Source organism: Esox lucius, chromosome 14, assembly GCF_011004845.1.
Source record: "Esox lucius isolate fEsoLuc1 chromosome 14, fEsoLuc1.pri, whole genome shotgun sequence".
Classification (NCBI taxonomy): Eukaryota; Metazoa; Chordata; class Actinopteri; order Esociformes; family Esocidae; genus Esox; species Esox lucius.
The window spans coordinates 5,510,772-5,528,101 of record NC_047582.1 but is presented as its reverse complement, the minus strand read 5'-3'; the positions used below and the strand labels follow the sequence as shown (position 1 = coordinate 5,528,101).

The 17,330-nt window shown below is 42.1% G+C and overlaps 2 protein-coding genes across 4 annotated transcripts in view; one reads left to right on the top strand and one right to left on the bottom strand.

The window, feature by feature from the left end:
• Positions 1–5,510, bottom strand: part of exd3 (exonuclease 3'-5' domain containing 3) — a 49,302-nt gene extending 43,792 nt beyond the window's left edge. The window contains exons 1-5 of one of the 3 annotated variants that reach the window (XM_034297173.1): positions 5,410–5,510; positions 5,182–5,221; positions 4,962–5,022; positions 4,242–4,317; positions 2,817–2,881 (exon numbers count right to left, since the gene is read on the bottom strand). In XM_034297173.1, coding sequence (XP_034153064.1) covers positions 2,817–2,881; positions 4,242–4,266 — 90 coding nt within the window. In that variant the 5' untranslated portion in view covers positions 4,267–4,317; positions 4,962–5,022; positions 5,182–5,221; positions 5,410–5,510. The remainder of the gene's footprint in view (positions 1–2,816; positions 2,882–4,241; positions 4,318–4,961; positions 5,023–5,181; positions 5,222–5,409) is intronic. The other 2 variants (XM_010877369.5, XM_010877368.5) reach the window with 2 other exon arrangements.
• A 420-nt stretch (positions 5,511–5,930) lies between these two features.
• On the top strand, positions 5,931–16,849 carry cdc37l1 (cell division cycle 37-like 1). The gene is made up of 8 exons (XM_010877366.3): positions 5,931–6,222; positions 11,907–12,224; positions 12,473–12,569; positions 12,658–12,773; positions 13,398–13,520; positions 14,147–14,323; positions 14,460–14,531; positions 15,590–16,849. Exons 1-8 carry the CDS (start codon positions 6,121–6,123, stop codon positions 15,707–15,709), a joined length of 1,125 nt encoding a protein of 374 aa, XP_010875668.3. The 5' UTR covers positions 5,931–6,120; the 3' UTR covers positions 15,710–16,849.
• The last annotated feature ends 481 nt before the right edge of the window (positions 16,850–17,330 follow it).

Below are 17,330 nucleotides of genomic sequence, written 5' to 3'. Positions count from 1 at the left end.
AAGCAATCAGTTCTTGTAGTCAACATGTTGGATGCAGGAGAAATGGGCGTAAAGACCTGAGCGACTTTGACAAGGGCCAAATTGTTATAGCCAGATGACTGGGTCTAAGCATCTCTGAAATGGCAAGGCTTGTGGGGTGCTCCAAGTCAGCAGTGCTGAGTACCTACCGACAGTGGTCCGAGGAGGGACAAACAACAAACCGGCAGGATAATGTTCCCTGCCACACTGCTCACATTTTTACAGGAATGGTTAGAGAAACATGATGAACAGTTCAAGGTGTTGTCCTGGCTTCCAAATTCCCCAGATCTCAATCCAATTGAGAATCTGTGGGATGTGCTGGACCAACAAATACGATCCAACCTCGCAGCCCCAACCTCGCAACTTACAGGACTTGAAGGATCTGCTGCAAATGTATTGGTCCCAGATACCACAGCACACCTTCAGGGGTGTTTTAGAGTCCATGCCTCGGCGGGTCGGTGCTGTTTTGGCGGCACGGAGGACCAAGAGCATATTAAGCAGGTGGTCATAATGTTTTGGCTAATCAGTTTGGTTTTGGTATCAGATCTTGGTTTTGAAATTGAGGAGGAGATATGAGAAGAACACATAAAGAACATATCACAGCTCTATTAACTCCAGGCAATTCAACTCCAGGCAATACTCCCGGCTATCTCTTCAAGTAAAACATTTAAACAAGGTGAGGGCAACTTAATTTACCACCATTAGTCATGTCCAAAAATGTATAAAACCAGATACATTAACTAGTTAGCCCAATGGGCTAAGCAGTGTCTCTATGTACTTTATTAGCGAAGGGCTTGATATTACAGCACTGGAATCAGTACTTACATTGACCATGTGGTTGAGAACCCTTGGTAAAGCACTTCATGTGGAAAAGATCTGATTTAGTTCAGACAATAGGTACAGTTAATTGAACTTGCCAGACAATAGGTACAGTTAATTGAACTTGCCAGACAATAGGTACAGTTAATTGAACTTGCCAGACAATAGGTACAGTTAATTGAACTTGCCAGACAATAGGTACAGTTCATTGAACTTGCCAGACAATAGGTACAGTTCATTGAACTTGCCAGACAATAGGTACAGTTCATTGAACTTGCCAGACAATAGGTACAGTTCATTGAACTTGCCAGACAATAGGTACAGTTCATTGAACTTGCCAGACAATAGGTACAGTTCATTGAACTTGCCAGACAATAGGTACAGTTAACTGAACTTGCCAGACAATAGGTACAGTTCATTGAACTTGCCAGACAATAGGTACAGTTAACTGAACTTGCCAGACAATAGGTACAGTTCATTGAACTTGCCAGACAATAGGTACAGTTAACTGAACTTGCCAGACAATAGGTACAGTTCATTGAACTTGCCAGACAATAGGTACAATTCATTGCCAGACGATTTGGCAAAGTGTTATTAAATGTTATAACAATGATTCACTCCTCCCATCAGCTCATGTGTTTTGTTGTACCTCCAATATTTCTCACTCTGTATTCCTCTTTATATTAATAGATATTGCTTACAGTCAATATTACCGCCATCTTTCGCAATTAGTTCATACCATATACTGTCTCATCACCCTGTTTGTTTTTTTGTAGTTAACCATGATAAAAATTCAATAAAAAATACAATACTAAAACATATAAAAATACATATTTAAGGTCTTAAGGAGAAAGATTATTGATGCCCATGTGTTTGGCAATTTCCAAGCAATATGAGGTACATTCCTACACTACACAAAAAGTATGAACACAGACAAGCCATCCCGTCAATACTCAACACATCAGCTGAACGATGCTTATAGGAGTCTCTAAGAACCCCAGGGTAACATCAAGGATTCTACAGGCTTCACTTGCCACAATGTGAGGCCATCTGTCAAAAAGCTGAAGCTGAGCTGAACATGGATCTGATGACAGGACAGTGATCCAAAACACACAAGCAAAGCTACAACAGAATGGCTCAAAAATAAGAAATGGGGGGTTATGGAATGGCAGGGTCAAAGCCCAGATCTCAATACTATCAAAATGATTTTGGGAGATTTGATGCAGGCATGAAAGCCTTGAAACATGATAGTTAAAGCAGTACTGTGAAGAAGATTGGACAAAAAAATCCTACCAGTCAAGTTAAGGGACATTTTATTTTGCCCAAGGGGCAACACAAGCTATCAAGCTAGGGTGTAACTTTTCCACACTATGAAATAGCATTTCAGTAGATTTTTATTTAATAAATGCTAGCAAAGTATAGTCTTTTAGTATCATTTATTAAATTTGATTAACTTTATCTGTCAATAATATTGAACTGAAGATTACATATGTACAAATATGTAAAAGAAAAGACAACTTTCCAGGTGGTGTACTTACTTTTCCACATGACTATCTGTCTATAATATCAACAATACTGTCATACAGTGTAGCGAGGATAGAGAAGAGATTGAGCCCAGAGTCAAACTCGAGCAATAGGGGTCTAGAAGTATACTGAAGGCAGAATCTGTTTGTATTTACCTAAATTATTGCAAAGATACAGTGTACCTCCATCTTAAACACTCCTGACTTGTTAGGCTCAAACAGCCACCCACAGTTACTCAATATCTTAAATGAATGCAGGCATGCTTGAGAGATTCCAATCTGTAGTTGTTTGTCTCTTGCACAATATTACAGACGCACATTCATTCTGAAAGATACAGCACCTCCAGCCACCCACACACAAGCAAACACACACACGCGCACGCACACACACACACACACAGGGCCTGATTGTTAAGTTAACGACACACAAATACACTGTAATAGCAGCTTTCTTACTGCTTCCAGCTCCTTCCTGGTCCAGAGGTCAAAGAGTTGTTCTCTCAGCACCGTGGGGTCAGCACCTGGAGGTCACACAGGTGATATGGGTTACAGAGTGACCCCGCAGACCTCTCGCCCTGATTTTGTCATTGGCTATCGGGCTGCACCCACAAGTCACCCTACTGGAACAATCAAATTGTGTTTCCTACTTTTTGTCTCCATTTTCACTCACACTAACCTGATACGTGGCAAACAAAATTTCACACTAAGACACATGCTTTCTGATGTTAGTCTGTTCTTAAATGAACCATTCGCCATTACTTAAGGTTTGTATCTGCTACTTTTATTTGTTTTATACCATAATATTACCATTACAAGTATGCCTGAGAACACCTCATTTTCTTCAACGACCTATGAAGAGCGGGGTTATCATTAACTCGAATGAGCAAGATTAACAGAAGTTGTGATGGGTTACTGAGCTCGGAGGAGTTCCGCTTTGCTTGTGGTTTGATTTAAAGCCATAACACCCGCTGAGAACTGAGAAGATGGGCCACATTTTTGGAGAGCTAGGGTGAAGTAAAGAAAAAAAAGGCCTGGTAACAAAAGGAAAATGAGGGGAGGTGCGGGGTATGTTCCGAAGCATTCCAAAAAGCTCCTGCTTACCTCCCTCTCCCTCCCTTGCTGTGTGGGCTCCACTTCCCCCCTTCTCCCTGTCCCTCCCTCCTTCCCAGGCCCAGTTTTCCTGTCCCCCCCACCCCCAATCCCCCACCGCTCTCTGTTTGTCTCGGATTTCCCCAGGAAAGGGCAACGCAGTGGTTACGGTGTAAAGAATCGAGCCTTCCTGATGGACAGCCTGGGAAAGCAGACCAAAGGGCTTCTCTCTCACTCTCGCGCTCCATACTTAACTCTCAGGTCCTGACATATCGGAGCGGGCTGGTGCATGCCTACACACACATAGCGGCCCGTCTTGGCTGCAGAGTGGGGCACGCGGCACCCCAGCTCAGAGCGGGTCTGGGAAGCACCGGGGACCTAACCACTCTCAGACGGTTAACCCGAAACATGACACAAAGCGCGGCGGTAGAGCCTTCAGGGGAAATCTCGTTCTGCCTCACTCTCTCTCACCACTGCTATCCCCCCACACCCAAATAATTCACCCCAGTCCCAAGGAGAAAGGGAAAACCTCAGGAATGTTGAACGTATAGCGTCTCCGCTGTGTGGTGGGTGAGCAGGGGCTTAGAGGAGGTGCGCTGAACTGAGGAGAACCCCTGCGTACCGATGGTCACAAGCTGTACCTTCACACCTTTCATTAATATCTTTCATCCCAGGTGACCGAGGAAAAACAACCTGTTTGCATACGTGTGCGCGGGCCTATTGGATCCACCTGTCTGAAATGATGTGTGTTTTTTTTCTGTCAAGTCCCAGCGAGTTCCTTTGGCTACTGACCCACTGGTTGCAGGGCCTGGCTCATTGCTCTCCAGCAGGTGGCGCTGCGTCGTCAGACTGAGTGGGTTTCAGCTCCCTGGGGTGGACACACACACAGACACATCAAACCTATATTTTAACAGCACCAGGAATGTCTACCCTACCAACTACAAGCAAACATCAGCGAGAAAGGGGACACACCCCGACTGGCATTATAGGACTGATAAGCCACGCCTGATTGGTGGGAAATTCTGTAATAACGTACATAAACATTCTGACTCAGAGGATGTTTCTTTAGATACTCTATTGTGGTTATGCAACCCACGCCATTGCACTTTGAAGCAAATTGGACATTTCTACATCTATTCAACAATTTACATTACTGTGACATCAAATAATTTACATACTTCAAGAGCCTTTCGCAAGTGTTTTAAGCACTGCCAGGCTCATAAAAAACCAAGACATTTATTAACTTGAAATCCTTTATCTTACATATTTCAGAATTTCTCTCTTGAGCAAGTTAGGAACCAGCGATAAAAGCCCTAATGTCTAACTCTCACACTTGCGCACGCGCACGCACACACACACACACACACAGTGGGAACAACAGCACAAGAAAGGGCAGGCTGCCAGCTGGCTGAGAGACATGCTTTTGAGGCTGAGGATGTTTTTTAAGGTCTGGAGTCTGGACTGTTTCTCTCCCCGGTCCATGTGGGAGGTTCTTGGCTCTTAACTACTCACAGTGGTAGACTCGGCAGAGGGGCGCTCTGCTGTACAGTTCTCTGTGGCCACCTATCGGCTACTATTGAGCAGCACAGTATAGAAGAGGGCCTCTTAGGTGAGTTTGCAACTTGTACCAAACGGCAAAGTTATATTTCGTATCATGCTTTTAGGTTCAATCATTTTGACAACCATCACATATTGGTGTAAGGTATTACAGTTTGGTAACACTGCTACTTACTTAGCTGACAGACTGTCCTGAACGTGTCCAGATAGCTAACCTACAATACAAGCATTAGTAATACGTTCAGTACTAGCTAGCTAGCCTCATAACACTCATTAGCTAGCTAACAAGCTTTATATTATATGCTAATTTGACATGTTTTTACTTGGTGGAATATTAACTCAATTCACCACATCTGTCAAATAGATGCTATCTTATAATGTTTTGAATGTGAAAAGGACTTACGTTATAACTTGCCTCTCTAGCAAACAAGGACATGCAAAAAGATGTTCGATATTTTTGAAAGCTGGTGTGGAATTCAAGATTTTAGGTAAAGGTTTTGCACGGAGGGATTCAGAAGGGACACAATCCAGTTCTCGTTCTCGGATGTTCACGCGAGTTGGAGAACAATCGAACAGATTTCTCGACTTTACCAGAACCGAATAGAATAGAATAGAATAAAACAATAAATAAAATATAAATGTTGGAAGTGGGGTAGATTTTGATATTATATTATATGTTATATTTTTATAGTTGAAAAAAAACTGTGGATGTTTACGCCACTATATATTCAGGAGTATTTTACATATTTCAATTAAAGTATTGCACAGTTATTTTATGCAGAAATATATATATATATATTAATACATATATATAGGGTTTATATATAATACAGCAATCATATTCATGATAATAAAAATAAAAATGTTAAATAACATCAAAACAGATACCACGTGATAAATGTTCTACACCACGTGGTAGTTAAAAGCATGGGGCCAGAAGTTCTCTGTTCAAAAGAGGCTGATGTATTTTTGAGGTCTGGTTCAACCAAATACCACCGCATTTACCTCGGTTAACTTATTGCTTTGCTTGGGAATCATTTTGTAAAACAATTTCTCTAGTGATAGATTCTAGAACTCAGCTTTGGCGTTTTCTGCGGCTCGAGGAGCTGCGGCGATGGATTGGTTCGGGACTGGAAACTCCCCCATGTTTTCAGAAGAAAACTGCAGTGCCACTGCCTCTTCTGTACCAAATCTATTTTACAGCTCTTCACTGCAGGTATTACCAACTGCTAACTACTGGTAGCAAGGTAGCTACGCAACTTATCGAGGAAATACGGGCTTTTTAACAGGCTTTTTTAGTCAGGCTTAAGCCACCACTGGTGTAATCTAGAGATGGTTAGCCTTTTGCTAAAGTTACCTTTTAGACAACCATACCTACGGGATGTTGGACATGGTTCTGACATGGCTGCAGTATGCGATTAGCTAGCCAACATGTACACAATGTCAACAATATAGACGAATCTGATATCTGGACAATAGCTAGCTACCTGAGATGGATGATAGCTTGCATAATTGTTCAGACGTAAGCGTCGAACGAGGCTGCTGCCATAAGATATAGCGGATTCCCGGCGGAACGACTCAACAGTAGTTTCATTACCAGGTTTTACATTAGCCATTTCTTAGCTCAGCAAAGATTGTGCCACTGTAATTTAGACTGGCCTACCGGTATTACACAGCAAATTGTTGCAAAGGACAAACACTAACGACACGAAGGCCAAATTATTCTCTGTAGTATTTGCTTGTTATTTTGCTGCTTTTTATCCAGGCAGTCAGTAACTAACTACTTTCAATAACTACCCGCCCCCCAGTGTGAATGAGATCAGCACTCATAACTAGTATATGTGTCACATCTATTCCTATTGCCTCCAGATCTCCCGGACATCCATGTTATTCCCTGAAGGATCCATACACAGTATTAGCTTGCCAGTTATAGTTCATGGGTGGTACATGTTGGGATTATTAGCTTGGTATGCAAAGCTACACAACCCATGTGTGTCTATGTACACACAAATAGCCAAAACAGAGTCACTGCAGTGCATCATAAGGGGAAGAGGCAGTTTTGGGAGTGTCTCAGTGGGATCTGTTTTCCTTTAAAATCTTAAGTAAAGCAGACAGCATGGACAGATGGGGCCTGATCTGATCTACAGTTACTGGGCAGTTTCTTAGGTGCACTACTGTTTACGTAAACGGATCGCACAGACAGTAAGTAACGTGGCTGAGGCATGCTATTTAAAACCGACAGACAGGCATCGAAGACTTCAGTTACCGTTTGATTGAAAATGAAAATCTAATGACCTGCATCTTGTTGGTGCACTGATTCCAGTGCCAGGTTTAAGAGCGATCATGCACAGCAGTGTCTAGGGCTTATCGAGAATAAGTCCAGCTTGTTGATCGGACTACAAAAGTAGATAAACAACCAGGCCACAAACAGGCAAATAATGGTGCAGGACGACAACATGATGACACCGAACTTGATGACCTTTGTCACAGATGGGCAGTTGCAGCTGGTAACATCAGTGTCCCATCACCAACACAGGACACATGAGGAACGGGAAAGCATTTCCTGGTCGGATTCATCCTTGTTCTGTTTAGATTTGATTCATCTTTATTGTCATTGAACAAGTACAATTAGAGTACAACGAAATGCAGTTAGCTTCTAAACCAGAAGTGCAAATAGAAGGGCAGAAATGTACAAGTATTAAGTATATGTATATTACAAGTGAGATGTATAGATGTGCGTTGAAGGCAAATGCAGTACAAATGACAAAAATAATTGTGCAAATAGAGAAGAGGAGAATGTTTACAAGTATTAGGTATAGTGTATGTTACAAGTGGGATAATAGTTATTACAAATGTACAAATGTGAATTCTAAATGTGCGATCAAGGCATGTTGAAGGAGTAAGGTAGCATGTGCATCTGGAATGTAACTTGGTGGGTCAGTCCTAACGTTTTGGTCTAAGAGTATTTCACAAAGCGTTTTAGAACTTAAACCAGCTCTTAAATATGGGGAACGTTAGGAGTAGTCAAGAGGACTCCATAGTCACTAAGACCAAATCACAAACAATCCTAAAAGGGCTGCTGCCGACAATCCGCCTTGTAATCAGGTTGATGTTTTAGAAACATTTAATGATACTGAGCAGTTAACAAGGTATCGCCTTAATTGCGAGGGTATTATGATCATAGAGCTCGTCAGGGATGCTGTCACTTTACCAAAAAACAGAAACAACCCAATAACTTCGGACATCAAGGTTGTGACAACTCTACGCTTCTAGGCCACAGGGATTATTGAGCTATGCAGCGCAGACAAATTACTTATATCTCAGTCATCTGTCAGTAGAATATTACATTAATCAATAAATACCCTCCCCAGACCCCATATCGTGCGATAAATCATTCGGTTTCCTCATGATATTCACCAATTACAAAGATACAAAGCCAACTTCATGCCCATAGCTCGAGCACCCAGTGTAGTTGGTGCTGGGACACGTAGTTGCACGAATTATTGGACCATCAATAGATTAAGGCGCATTTCTTTATGAGCTGCCAGACATGTAAGAGACTGACAATTAGCAGAACATATCTTGACTACTCAGTATATCATTCTTGGTTTCATGTTTAATCAGTGACACTTTAATTTTAATATCTTTATTTCAATATGGCAACATGACACATCCTTTTAAAGTATTGCTATGATTAATACACTGACAGAGACCCCTCACCTATCAGCCAATCACATAGTAAGTCAGCTTGTTCATGGAACATGACAACATCCATAGCAACAGGGTCAACCCTGCCCTGTCTCTTAAGACTTCTCCCCATTCCTTAGTAAAAGTTGGTCTTAGCAGCTTTGTGAATAGGGTTTAAGAGGACCTTTAGTGCTGTTTAGGAGTCCTCCTGGTGCCTGATTGTAGGAGGGCAAACAGTTTGTGGCATGGATGTGAAGATGCCACGCGCCCTGCGCAGACACTGCTTTACGGTGGCTCGGAGCAGATTACCAGTGATGTGCTGGGCGGTTTTCACCACCTGTTGCAGGGCCTTTCAGTAGGCTACGGAGCAACTGCTGAACCACACTGGCGCAGTTAGTCAGAATGCTCTCGATTGGGCAGCGGTAAAAGTTCACAAGGATCTTGGAGGACAAATGGGCCTTCTTCAGCCTCCTCAAAAAATACAGGCACTGCTGTGCCTTTTTGACCTGGACTGAAGTGTTGAGGGTCCAGGAGAGGTCCTTTGAACTGGGAAGTGACTCCAGCTTTTAGACCTCCTATAATCAACAATGAGCTCCTTGGTTTTCTTTGTGTTGAGTGCCAGGTTGTTGTGAGCGCACCACGCTGCCAGGCACTTGACATCCCCCCTGTAGGCTGCCTCGTTATTGTCACTAATCTGACCTACCACCGTGGTGTCCTCTGCGAACTGGACGATGGTGTTGGAACTGTGTACAGGAACGCAGTCGTGGGTGAAGAGGGAGTACAGGAGGGGGCTCAGCACACAGCCTTGTGGAACACCAGTGTTCAGGATCAGGGTGGAGGAGGTGAAGTTGTCTATCCTGATAGACTGGGTCCAGTTGCAGAGAAAGGGTCTAATCCCCAGGTTATGGAGTTTGTTGAACAGTCTAGAGGGGATGACCATGTTGAATTCTGAGCTGAGGTTTATGAACAGCATTCTCACATAGGTGTTGGTTGTGTCCAGGTGGGTCAGGGCAGGGTGTAGAGCCGTGGAGATGGCGTCCTCTGTAGACCTGTTCGACTGGTAGGCAAACTGGTAGGGATCCAGTGTTGGGGGAGGCAGGACTAGTCTTTCAAAGAATTTCATGATTGTGGGGGTGATTGTGAGTCATTCAGGCTAGACGCAGTCAACTTACTTTGGCGCTGGCACAAATGGTTGCAGTCTTGAAGCACATTGAAACAACCGTCTGGGCCAGTGACCGGTTGAAAATGTCATTAAAGACCTCGGCGAGTTGCCCAGCACATGCTCTGAACACACACCCGGGGACGCCATCAGGACCAGCAGCCTTGCAGGCGAGTGGGGAACTGTGCTACAGAGACATAAATGTCAATTTTCTTACATAATATAACCATATGCAATTTCAGTAGCATATTCATTTTTTTGAGAGATTGATTATGCCATCCCCATGCCCTTTGCAATGGATTGGTACAATTAGGAATCTGCTTTTACTTGGCTATGCGGCTGCTCAACTAAAAATCTTACTCTACCAACTGCCTACTGACCAAACAATTGACTAAATGGGGTCTACCCTACCTCCGTTCAATATGCTGAATGATTGTGGAACATTTCCGACAGTGTAGAATCCATTCCAAAAGACATTCAGGCTGTTGTTTATGCAAAGGTATGTCTGTCCCAGCGCTTGATCTTTTTCGGTTTACTCTGTTTTGGGAACTCCTTTCCTTCCTCAGTGCATTTTAATTCTTCTTTGAAGGCTTCATGCTGCACACGGTGAATAATTGTTGTTTTTTGCCAGCTCATTTGCGCTGTATGTTTTTTTTGCAGGGATGCCTGCCTTTGCAGTTAATGTCGTCCATGTCTTCATGGAAAGATATGGTAACATGAATGATTTGAGATATGGCTTGATTGTGAGCTTTCCGGCTTGAGAACCTACCAAAGCAATTAGAGTCATGTGGAGTTTTAGGAACCTTGGTGGCAGAAGCAGTGAGTTCTGAGCTTATCTCTGTGTCTGCAAGGTCTAAGTTGATTGCCTTGGGTTTGCTTGGTTCAGGAACCAGCTTGTGTGCTTAAAGCATGTAGCTGGTATGGGTCTTGTGGCATGGTCTTTAGGTGGAATTGTGTATGTAACCAAAAATAATCTTAATATCTGTGTTGAACTTTTGTATTTGTTTCAATGTCGATTTCTTAGTTCATCCATATCAACTGCTAACACAGCTGCACACAGTTCTAGGTGTGGCACTGTGTGTGCAGGTCGAGGGTCCTGTTTAGATTTACCAATGACAAATCCAACATGACATTGTCATGAGTGGATGACTCTCTAGTAGGCTACAGCTCCTATGGCTTCTATATCTGAGAAGAGTTCTTTGAGGGGTGGACAACGAGACTGAACCATAGGGCTGCTGAAGGTACATTGAGTTGTGCTCATAGGTTTGCGTACCCAAGCAGAAATTGAGATTTTCAGTCAAAATATGACTGATCATGCAAAAAAGCTGTCTTTTGTTTAAGGATAGTGATTATAAGAAGCAATTTATTATCACATAGTTGTTTGGCTTCTTTTTAAATCATAATGAAAACAGAAATCCCGTGGCTTTTTAAATTGAATGCAGCATGTTATCAGAAAATACTGGCAGACAATTTGCATTCTTCTAAACAAAAACTGCGCATGGGACTTTCCAACACAGGGTTTTCAAAAACATTTAATTCTTCAACAAATTAATTTTGGTAGCACCCTATGACAGATGTTCAATATGAATGTAAAATGTATGTACAGGTTGTAATTCTCCAGGCAAATGCGGTTTATATGGGTGTGGTAAATACTGGGTTTTGTATACATACAAAGCTTCAAAATTAATGATGCGGTTTATACATGCTGCAGGTTATAAATGGGGAATTACGGTAAGCAATTATATCAATAACAATATTCTCACCAGCGAATAATTAACTCAATTAACTAACTTCAGTAATTCTATGTGAAGATCTTGGCCCTGTTTTTTATGATGGAACTGCTGTTTTTGCTAAACCTTTTGCTAAAGGTTTTGAATAGATTTCATCTTACTTTTATAGACACCTAATTGGTCTTCATGTTGGCTGACGCCAATAGAAAACACTAATTGCCAATGGTGCATCCCTGTGCCGAAGCCAGCAGCGGTGTGCCTGATGCTCTCACATTGGTTGTTTATAACAGGCTACTCTCCTTGCCTATCTCCTTCATTCATCAGGGTGATGCCGGAGCAGAGGGCGTGGCACCCAGCATGGGGTCGGCACCCGCTGACAACATGGTGTCCCTGTGCCAGAGCCAGCAGCAGTGCGTGAAGGCCTCAGTTGTGTCCAGTTGGCAGTTGGTTGAGGCTCAAGACCAGCTGTGCGGGCTGGAGCTGCACGGCTCTGAGAGCGTGGAACAGGAACGCGCACGTGCCATCGCCAGCCAGGCGGAGCTCTCCCACACGGAACTGGAGTGGCGGCGGAAGGAGAGCATGCTGGGAGGCGGCAGGAGCTCAATGCTCTGCAGCGACGACAGCCGGGACGTGTTCGACAGGGTAACTATGGAAACCACCACGCACGCTCCCAGGAACCCAAGATATTATAGACCAAGTTATTAAATACCAGGTTAGATGCACCTGCTAAATCATGTCTACCCGTGTAATCATTACAATTCTGATCTTTCTCAAGAGACAGTGAGGAAGAATCTCAACTGTGTCTTTTATTCCTCTCATGTTCTGTTCCTGGCCTATTATCAAAACACATTGATTATGGACTCACTGTTTTTCTTTCCTTTCCCTTATAGAGTATTATCAACATGCAAAGTGCAAACCTTCAGTCGGAGGATCACGACAAGAGCAAGACATTCGTGGAGAAGTACGAACCAGAATTGAAACATTTTGGTGAGGGAAAGGTTTTGTTGTCACAGCTTTCGTATTGAATTATGTGGATGGCTGTGGTGCAACTCCGGCATCTCATGTGATTGATCAGGAATGTTGAGGAGGTGGGACGACAGCCAGCGCTTCCTGTCTGACATGCCCCACCTCATTTGCGAAGAGACAGCCAACTACCTGATCCTCTGGTGTTTCAGGCTGCAGGCCGAAGAGGTAAGACCACTCAAATCAAAATTTATTGAACAGTTTGGCAGGCATTGTGGGAGGTGTAGTGTAATGTTTAGGTTTCTGGCTCCAAACAGTGGGGTGTAGTACAAAGCCAATTGTATGCATCATTCCTGTTGAGGTGATGAATAAACAGCTGTTTAGTGATATTTTTCAGTCTGACACATAATTGATGAATACAGGTAATATCCAAAATAAAATTAAAATAATGAAGCCTTCTGAGCTTATCTTTGGCTTGGGTAGTACATCGTTTTAAACTGCTCAGCCTGGTGCACACGTACGAGTCGGCATGAGCAGGCCAAGTGCCCTCTCTTCCATGTCTGTCCAACACTGTTCTCTACAATAAAAGCAAAATGGCAGATACTTCTAGAATCTATGACAAGATGCATTGAAGTGTTATGGTGAATTGTACGGGCCCAGCACCCTAATACACTGTTGGTGTTTCCTTTATTTTGGCTGTTACCTGTATGCAGGAGGTGGTGACAGTCCCCTTTCCCCTGACTGAATCAGGGCTTCAAAATGTCTCTTTTTTAGGTTCCCTTGATAGTATATCCTACATTAAATAGTGTTACAGAAATTCTGTAACATTTTCGCTGTTTTATTTAACCACAGAAAGAGGCGTTGATGGAGCAGGTCGCTCACCAGGCTGTTGCTATGCAGTTTATCCTGGAGATGGCTAGCACTTCCCAGCAGGACCCCAGAGGCTGTTTCCGTCAGTTTTTCCACAAAGCTAAAGTAAGGATCTAGCTGTCCCTATCTGCTGAGTCACTATAGAGGCATTACACCGCAAGTAAATGAACACCAAAATTGGTGTCCCACCATCTAACTACTTATTAATAAACTAGGTTATGGAATGATTAAAATGTTTTATTGATTAGACTGGTCCAAATATGTTATTGTTTAATGTTATGTAACTAAAGAGTCATTCACTAAAAATAGTTGGTTGATGAAAGGAAGGTGTACAGAAAGTGGTGTAATGTGGTCAGTCTCCCACTAGAGAGGGACAGCAGTCAGGTGAATCCACCAACACAACCACACAATGATAAAAAAATACAGAAGCACCTTTCACTGTGTCACACCTATTGCATTCATGTCAAAATATTGCTATTGTTTCTGTACAATTGCCAGTCCTTTAATGTTCATGTCCTTCCATAAACACAGACTGCATGGTTTCATGCCGGAACCTGTTGCATTTTTCAGCTTCAAACACAAACCTAGAACTGACACTCATTGTATGCCAATCAGAAAACATATTTGTTTTTCCTTTTATGTAACTTACTCCTTAGTTACATGCTCCTTATTGTCAGCAAGGGACAATCAAGTATCTTAATGGTGTTGCCCAACTGTCTCCATGTCCCCAGGCAGGACAAGAGGGATACTTGGACGTGTTCTATACCGAACTAGAGGCCTTCAAAGGGAGAGTAAAGGAGTACACCATCAAGTGCAAAGGGGACAGACTCCCTAACAATAATGAACAACATAGTGGCAGCGCTCACGCTCCGCTGGACCCCAAAGACGTACTGGAATCTTTACCTCCTGTGAGTGTTCCAAATTACATCTTCCTCACAGTTTACACGTACGGAAAGTTTAAAAGATTCTGTAAGTATTCTATATTATGGATAAATTCATGTAGTTTTAGATCTGTATACTTTTATTTTTAACTGTCTGGAACAGGAGCTGAAGGCAGGGTTCCAGATGCAAGATATGGAGATTCTCCAGAAAGTTCTCAGCAACATGAATCCACAGGTACACAGTTTTATGCTGTACAGTGACCCACACAAAAATCAGACCTGTGTATTCAGTTACAGTGTTAATAGTTGATTAAACATTAGTGAATTTCTGTGCCACACAATGTAAGAGGTATAACCTTGGAAACCTTGGAGTTTTTTTTTCTTTTCTTGTATCAACATGGATCAAGAGCAGAGATACCAGAAAATACCACAGCCCAAATTCATGTTCATTCAGAATTTAAAAGGTTTTAAATAAAGAGCCCAGTTAGTGAGTTAAAAAATTTATTAAAAAAATGGCAAAATTGTATCCTTTTATACAGATACTGTTTTTCATGTGTATGCATGCAGTTTGAACTAGTTTTATCTCAATGACTGGACATTTTTGGGAACAGTTCCAAGCATTCCCAGAATGCATTTTTACAGTCAGTGTTCAGAACAACATTCCTTCCTAGAGGAAGTGAAAGAGGGAGAGGGCAAGACTGAGAAAGTTAAAGAATGAGATCAACCTCAACATTATCCCTAAACTCAGTTCCTGCCAAAAAAGAAAGAAAAACAAAAAAAAGGAAAATAAACTAATGTTCGCTCCACTTCATCTAATGATATTTAGCTAGCAACTCAGAGCTTGGTTGTCTGGATATGGGCCAGTGAAGGCTGTGGAGAAACGCCTGTTACATAAACATAATAATCTGCTTGAGCAGCTCTGCACCTTAATCCGTATGTTGTGTGTTCCAAATTCTATTCCCCATACAATTCAGTACTTTTGACTAGCTCTAGAATATAAAGTAGAAAGGGAGTCATTTCTAAGGTCTATAAACTCAGATCAGCTCAGACAGGTCTGCTCTTTAACCACCACAGTCTCAATATATAGAATGTCTATTGACAGCATATAGAGTGCTGATGCATAATTAAGTTTGCTTCCTGAATCTTAATGAAAAATATGATATTGTGTATTAGGGACCTGGTCCTAGTTGAGCACTTTGAGCATTCTGGTCTAAACACCCTGAAAAAAAACTGTGAACAAGGGGGCTGAGTTAAAAGTGCCCTTTCATCCAGAATGTGTGTTTATTCCTTCAGGTGGCAGAGTACCACGTAAAGCGTTGCCTGGAGGCCGGCTTGTGGACTAATAGAGAAGGGAGACGGTCCAAGGAGGACTCTACTTCGGAAACCGACGACCTGCGCATGATGGAGACATAGTCACCATCTCCCCTATAGGACCGAATGACTAGTCTCTCCTATGAAACGACATGGAGGAAAAAGAGCTGAGCTCCCACACAGACTTATTTTTGTATGCAGCTGAATCTGCGCCGAATGTGTCCTGCACTTTATATTTGTTCAAATCATTATTTAAGGGAAGCCGAGTGGTAACTTATTGTACCTTTGCTCATATCACTAACGTATCACTTCTATTGTCATCTTGATTGTTTTAGCAGATTGATTCCCACTTTGGAGAGGAAGTCATCTTCACTGAGGATTTGTGAGCTACTGTTTGAGGATTTTGTATTCTTGTGGTTCTGTTTATCAACCTGTAAAGTGTGAAGAATGACGTTTTGAAATGTTTTAAGACTCCCAGCACAGTTCTTGCCTAGTGAGACTGGCAAGAACTTGAGCATTGGAATCCAGCAAGATAATCTAGATATCCAGATAGACATACAATTTGTTTAAATTCAAAGAAAATAGTTCTAGGACTTATGGTTCTGCAGTTGATGTCCAATACGCTGCAAAAACAGCTGAGACACAAGCATATGTGGCCTAAACTACAAAAATGTTCTAAAAAGCAGGTATAGTTTATTGTTACTTTCAAGCCTTGTGGGAGGTTAGTTCATTGACATTAGGCTCACATCAAATGGTAACTGGTGTATGTTCAAAACTTGGGTATAGGAAGTATCCTTCATTTGACTTTTTACATTTTGTTGTGTTACAAAGTGGATTTAAATGTTAGATTTTGGTCAACAATCTCTATTCTGAATATTCTGCAAAATCAATGCAGTTCCAAAATTCTGTATAATGTTTTTAAAGATGTCTTTTAAGATATATTTTCTGACACTTATATTCTTCATTGGATTTAGAATGTGGAATTGTTTTCTGAAAGAGCACAGTATTGGGTAGAAGTCATTCTGCAGCAGTAAATGTGCGTTGGGCCAGATCAGTGGATGACCTTAAATCAGGGTTTTCCAAACCTCTCCCCCTGTTTTAACCCTGAACTAGACCACAAGGAGAGGTTTGTGAAACCCTGCACTAGACAACTATATATTTTTTTAAATATTGATCAGATCAAACACTAGGTTGATTAGTTCTGTTCACCCCCTAATTAATAAATGTTAGAAATACCTTTGACAGCAATTACAGTTGGTCTTGTGCTTTGCACATATGGATCATGCAATACTGGGCCTTTATTTATTTTTTTATTCTTCATGCTCTGTGAAGTGCCTTGACTGCAATTTCATAGTGTTGTAATTTATTGTTCGGCTAAACGGTGAATTCCTTTTCCAGTAGCTGGTGTAAAGTGCACTTCTACATTCTTGCCTGTTCTCTGGTCTACACCCCTTTTTTATCCTGAGAACTGACCCCATGCCATGAGGCTGCCACCACTATGCTGAAAAATAAGGAAACAGATCTGGGTTTTGCTGGATTTGTTCCAAACACAATGCTTTGCATTTAGGCCAAAAAGTATATTCCTTTGCTGATTTTTTTTATAAAGTATTACTTGAGTGCCCTGTTGCATACATTCATTCCTATCAAGAAGTGCCCACCCCACCCCCCCTCCCCCCATTGTGTCTCCCAACTTCATGACCAATTATGTCCAACTCCACAGCAG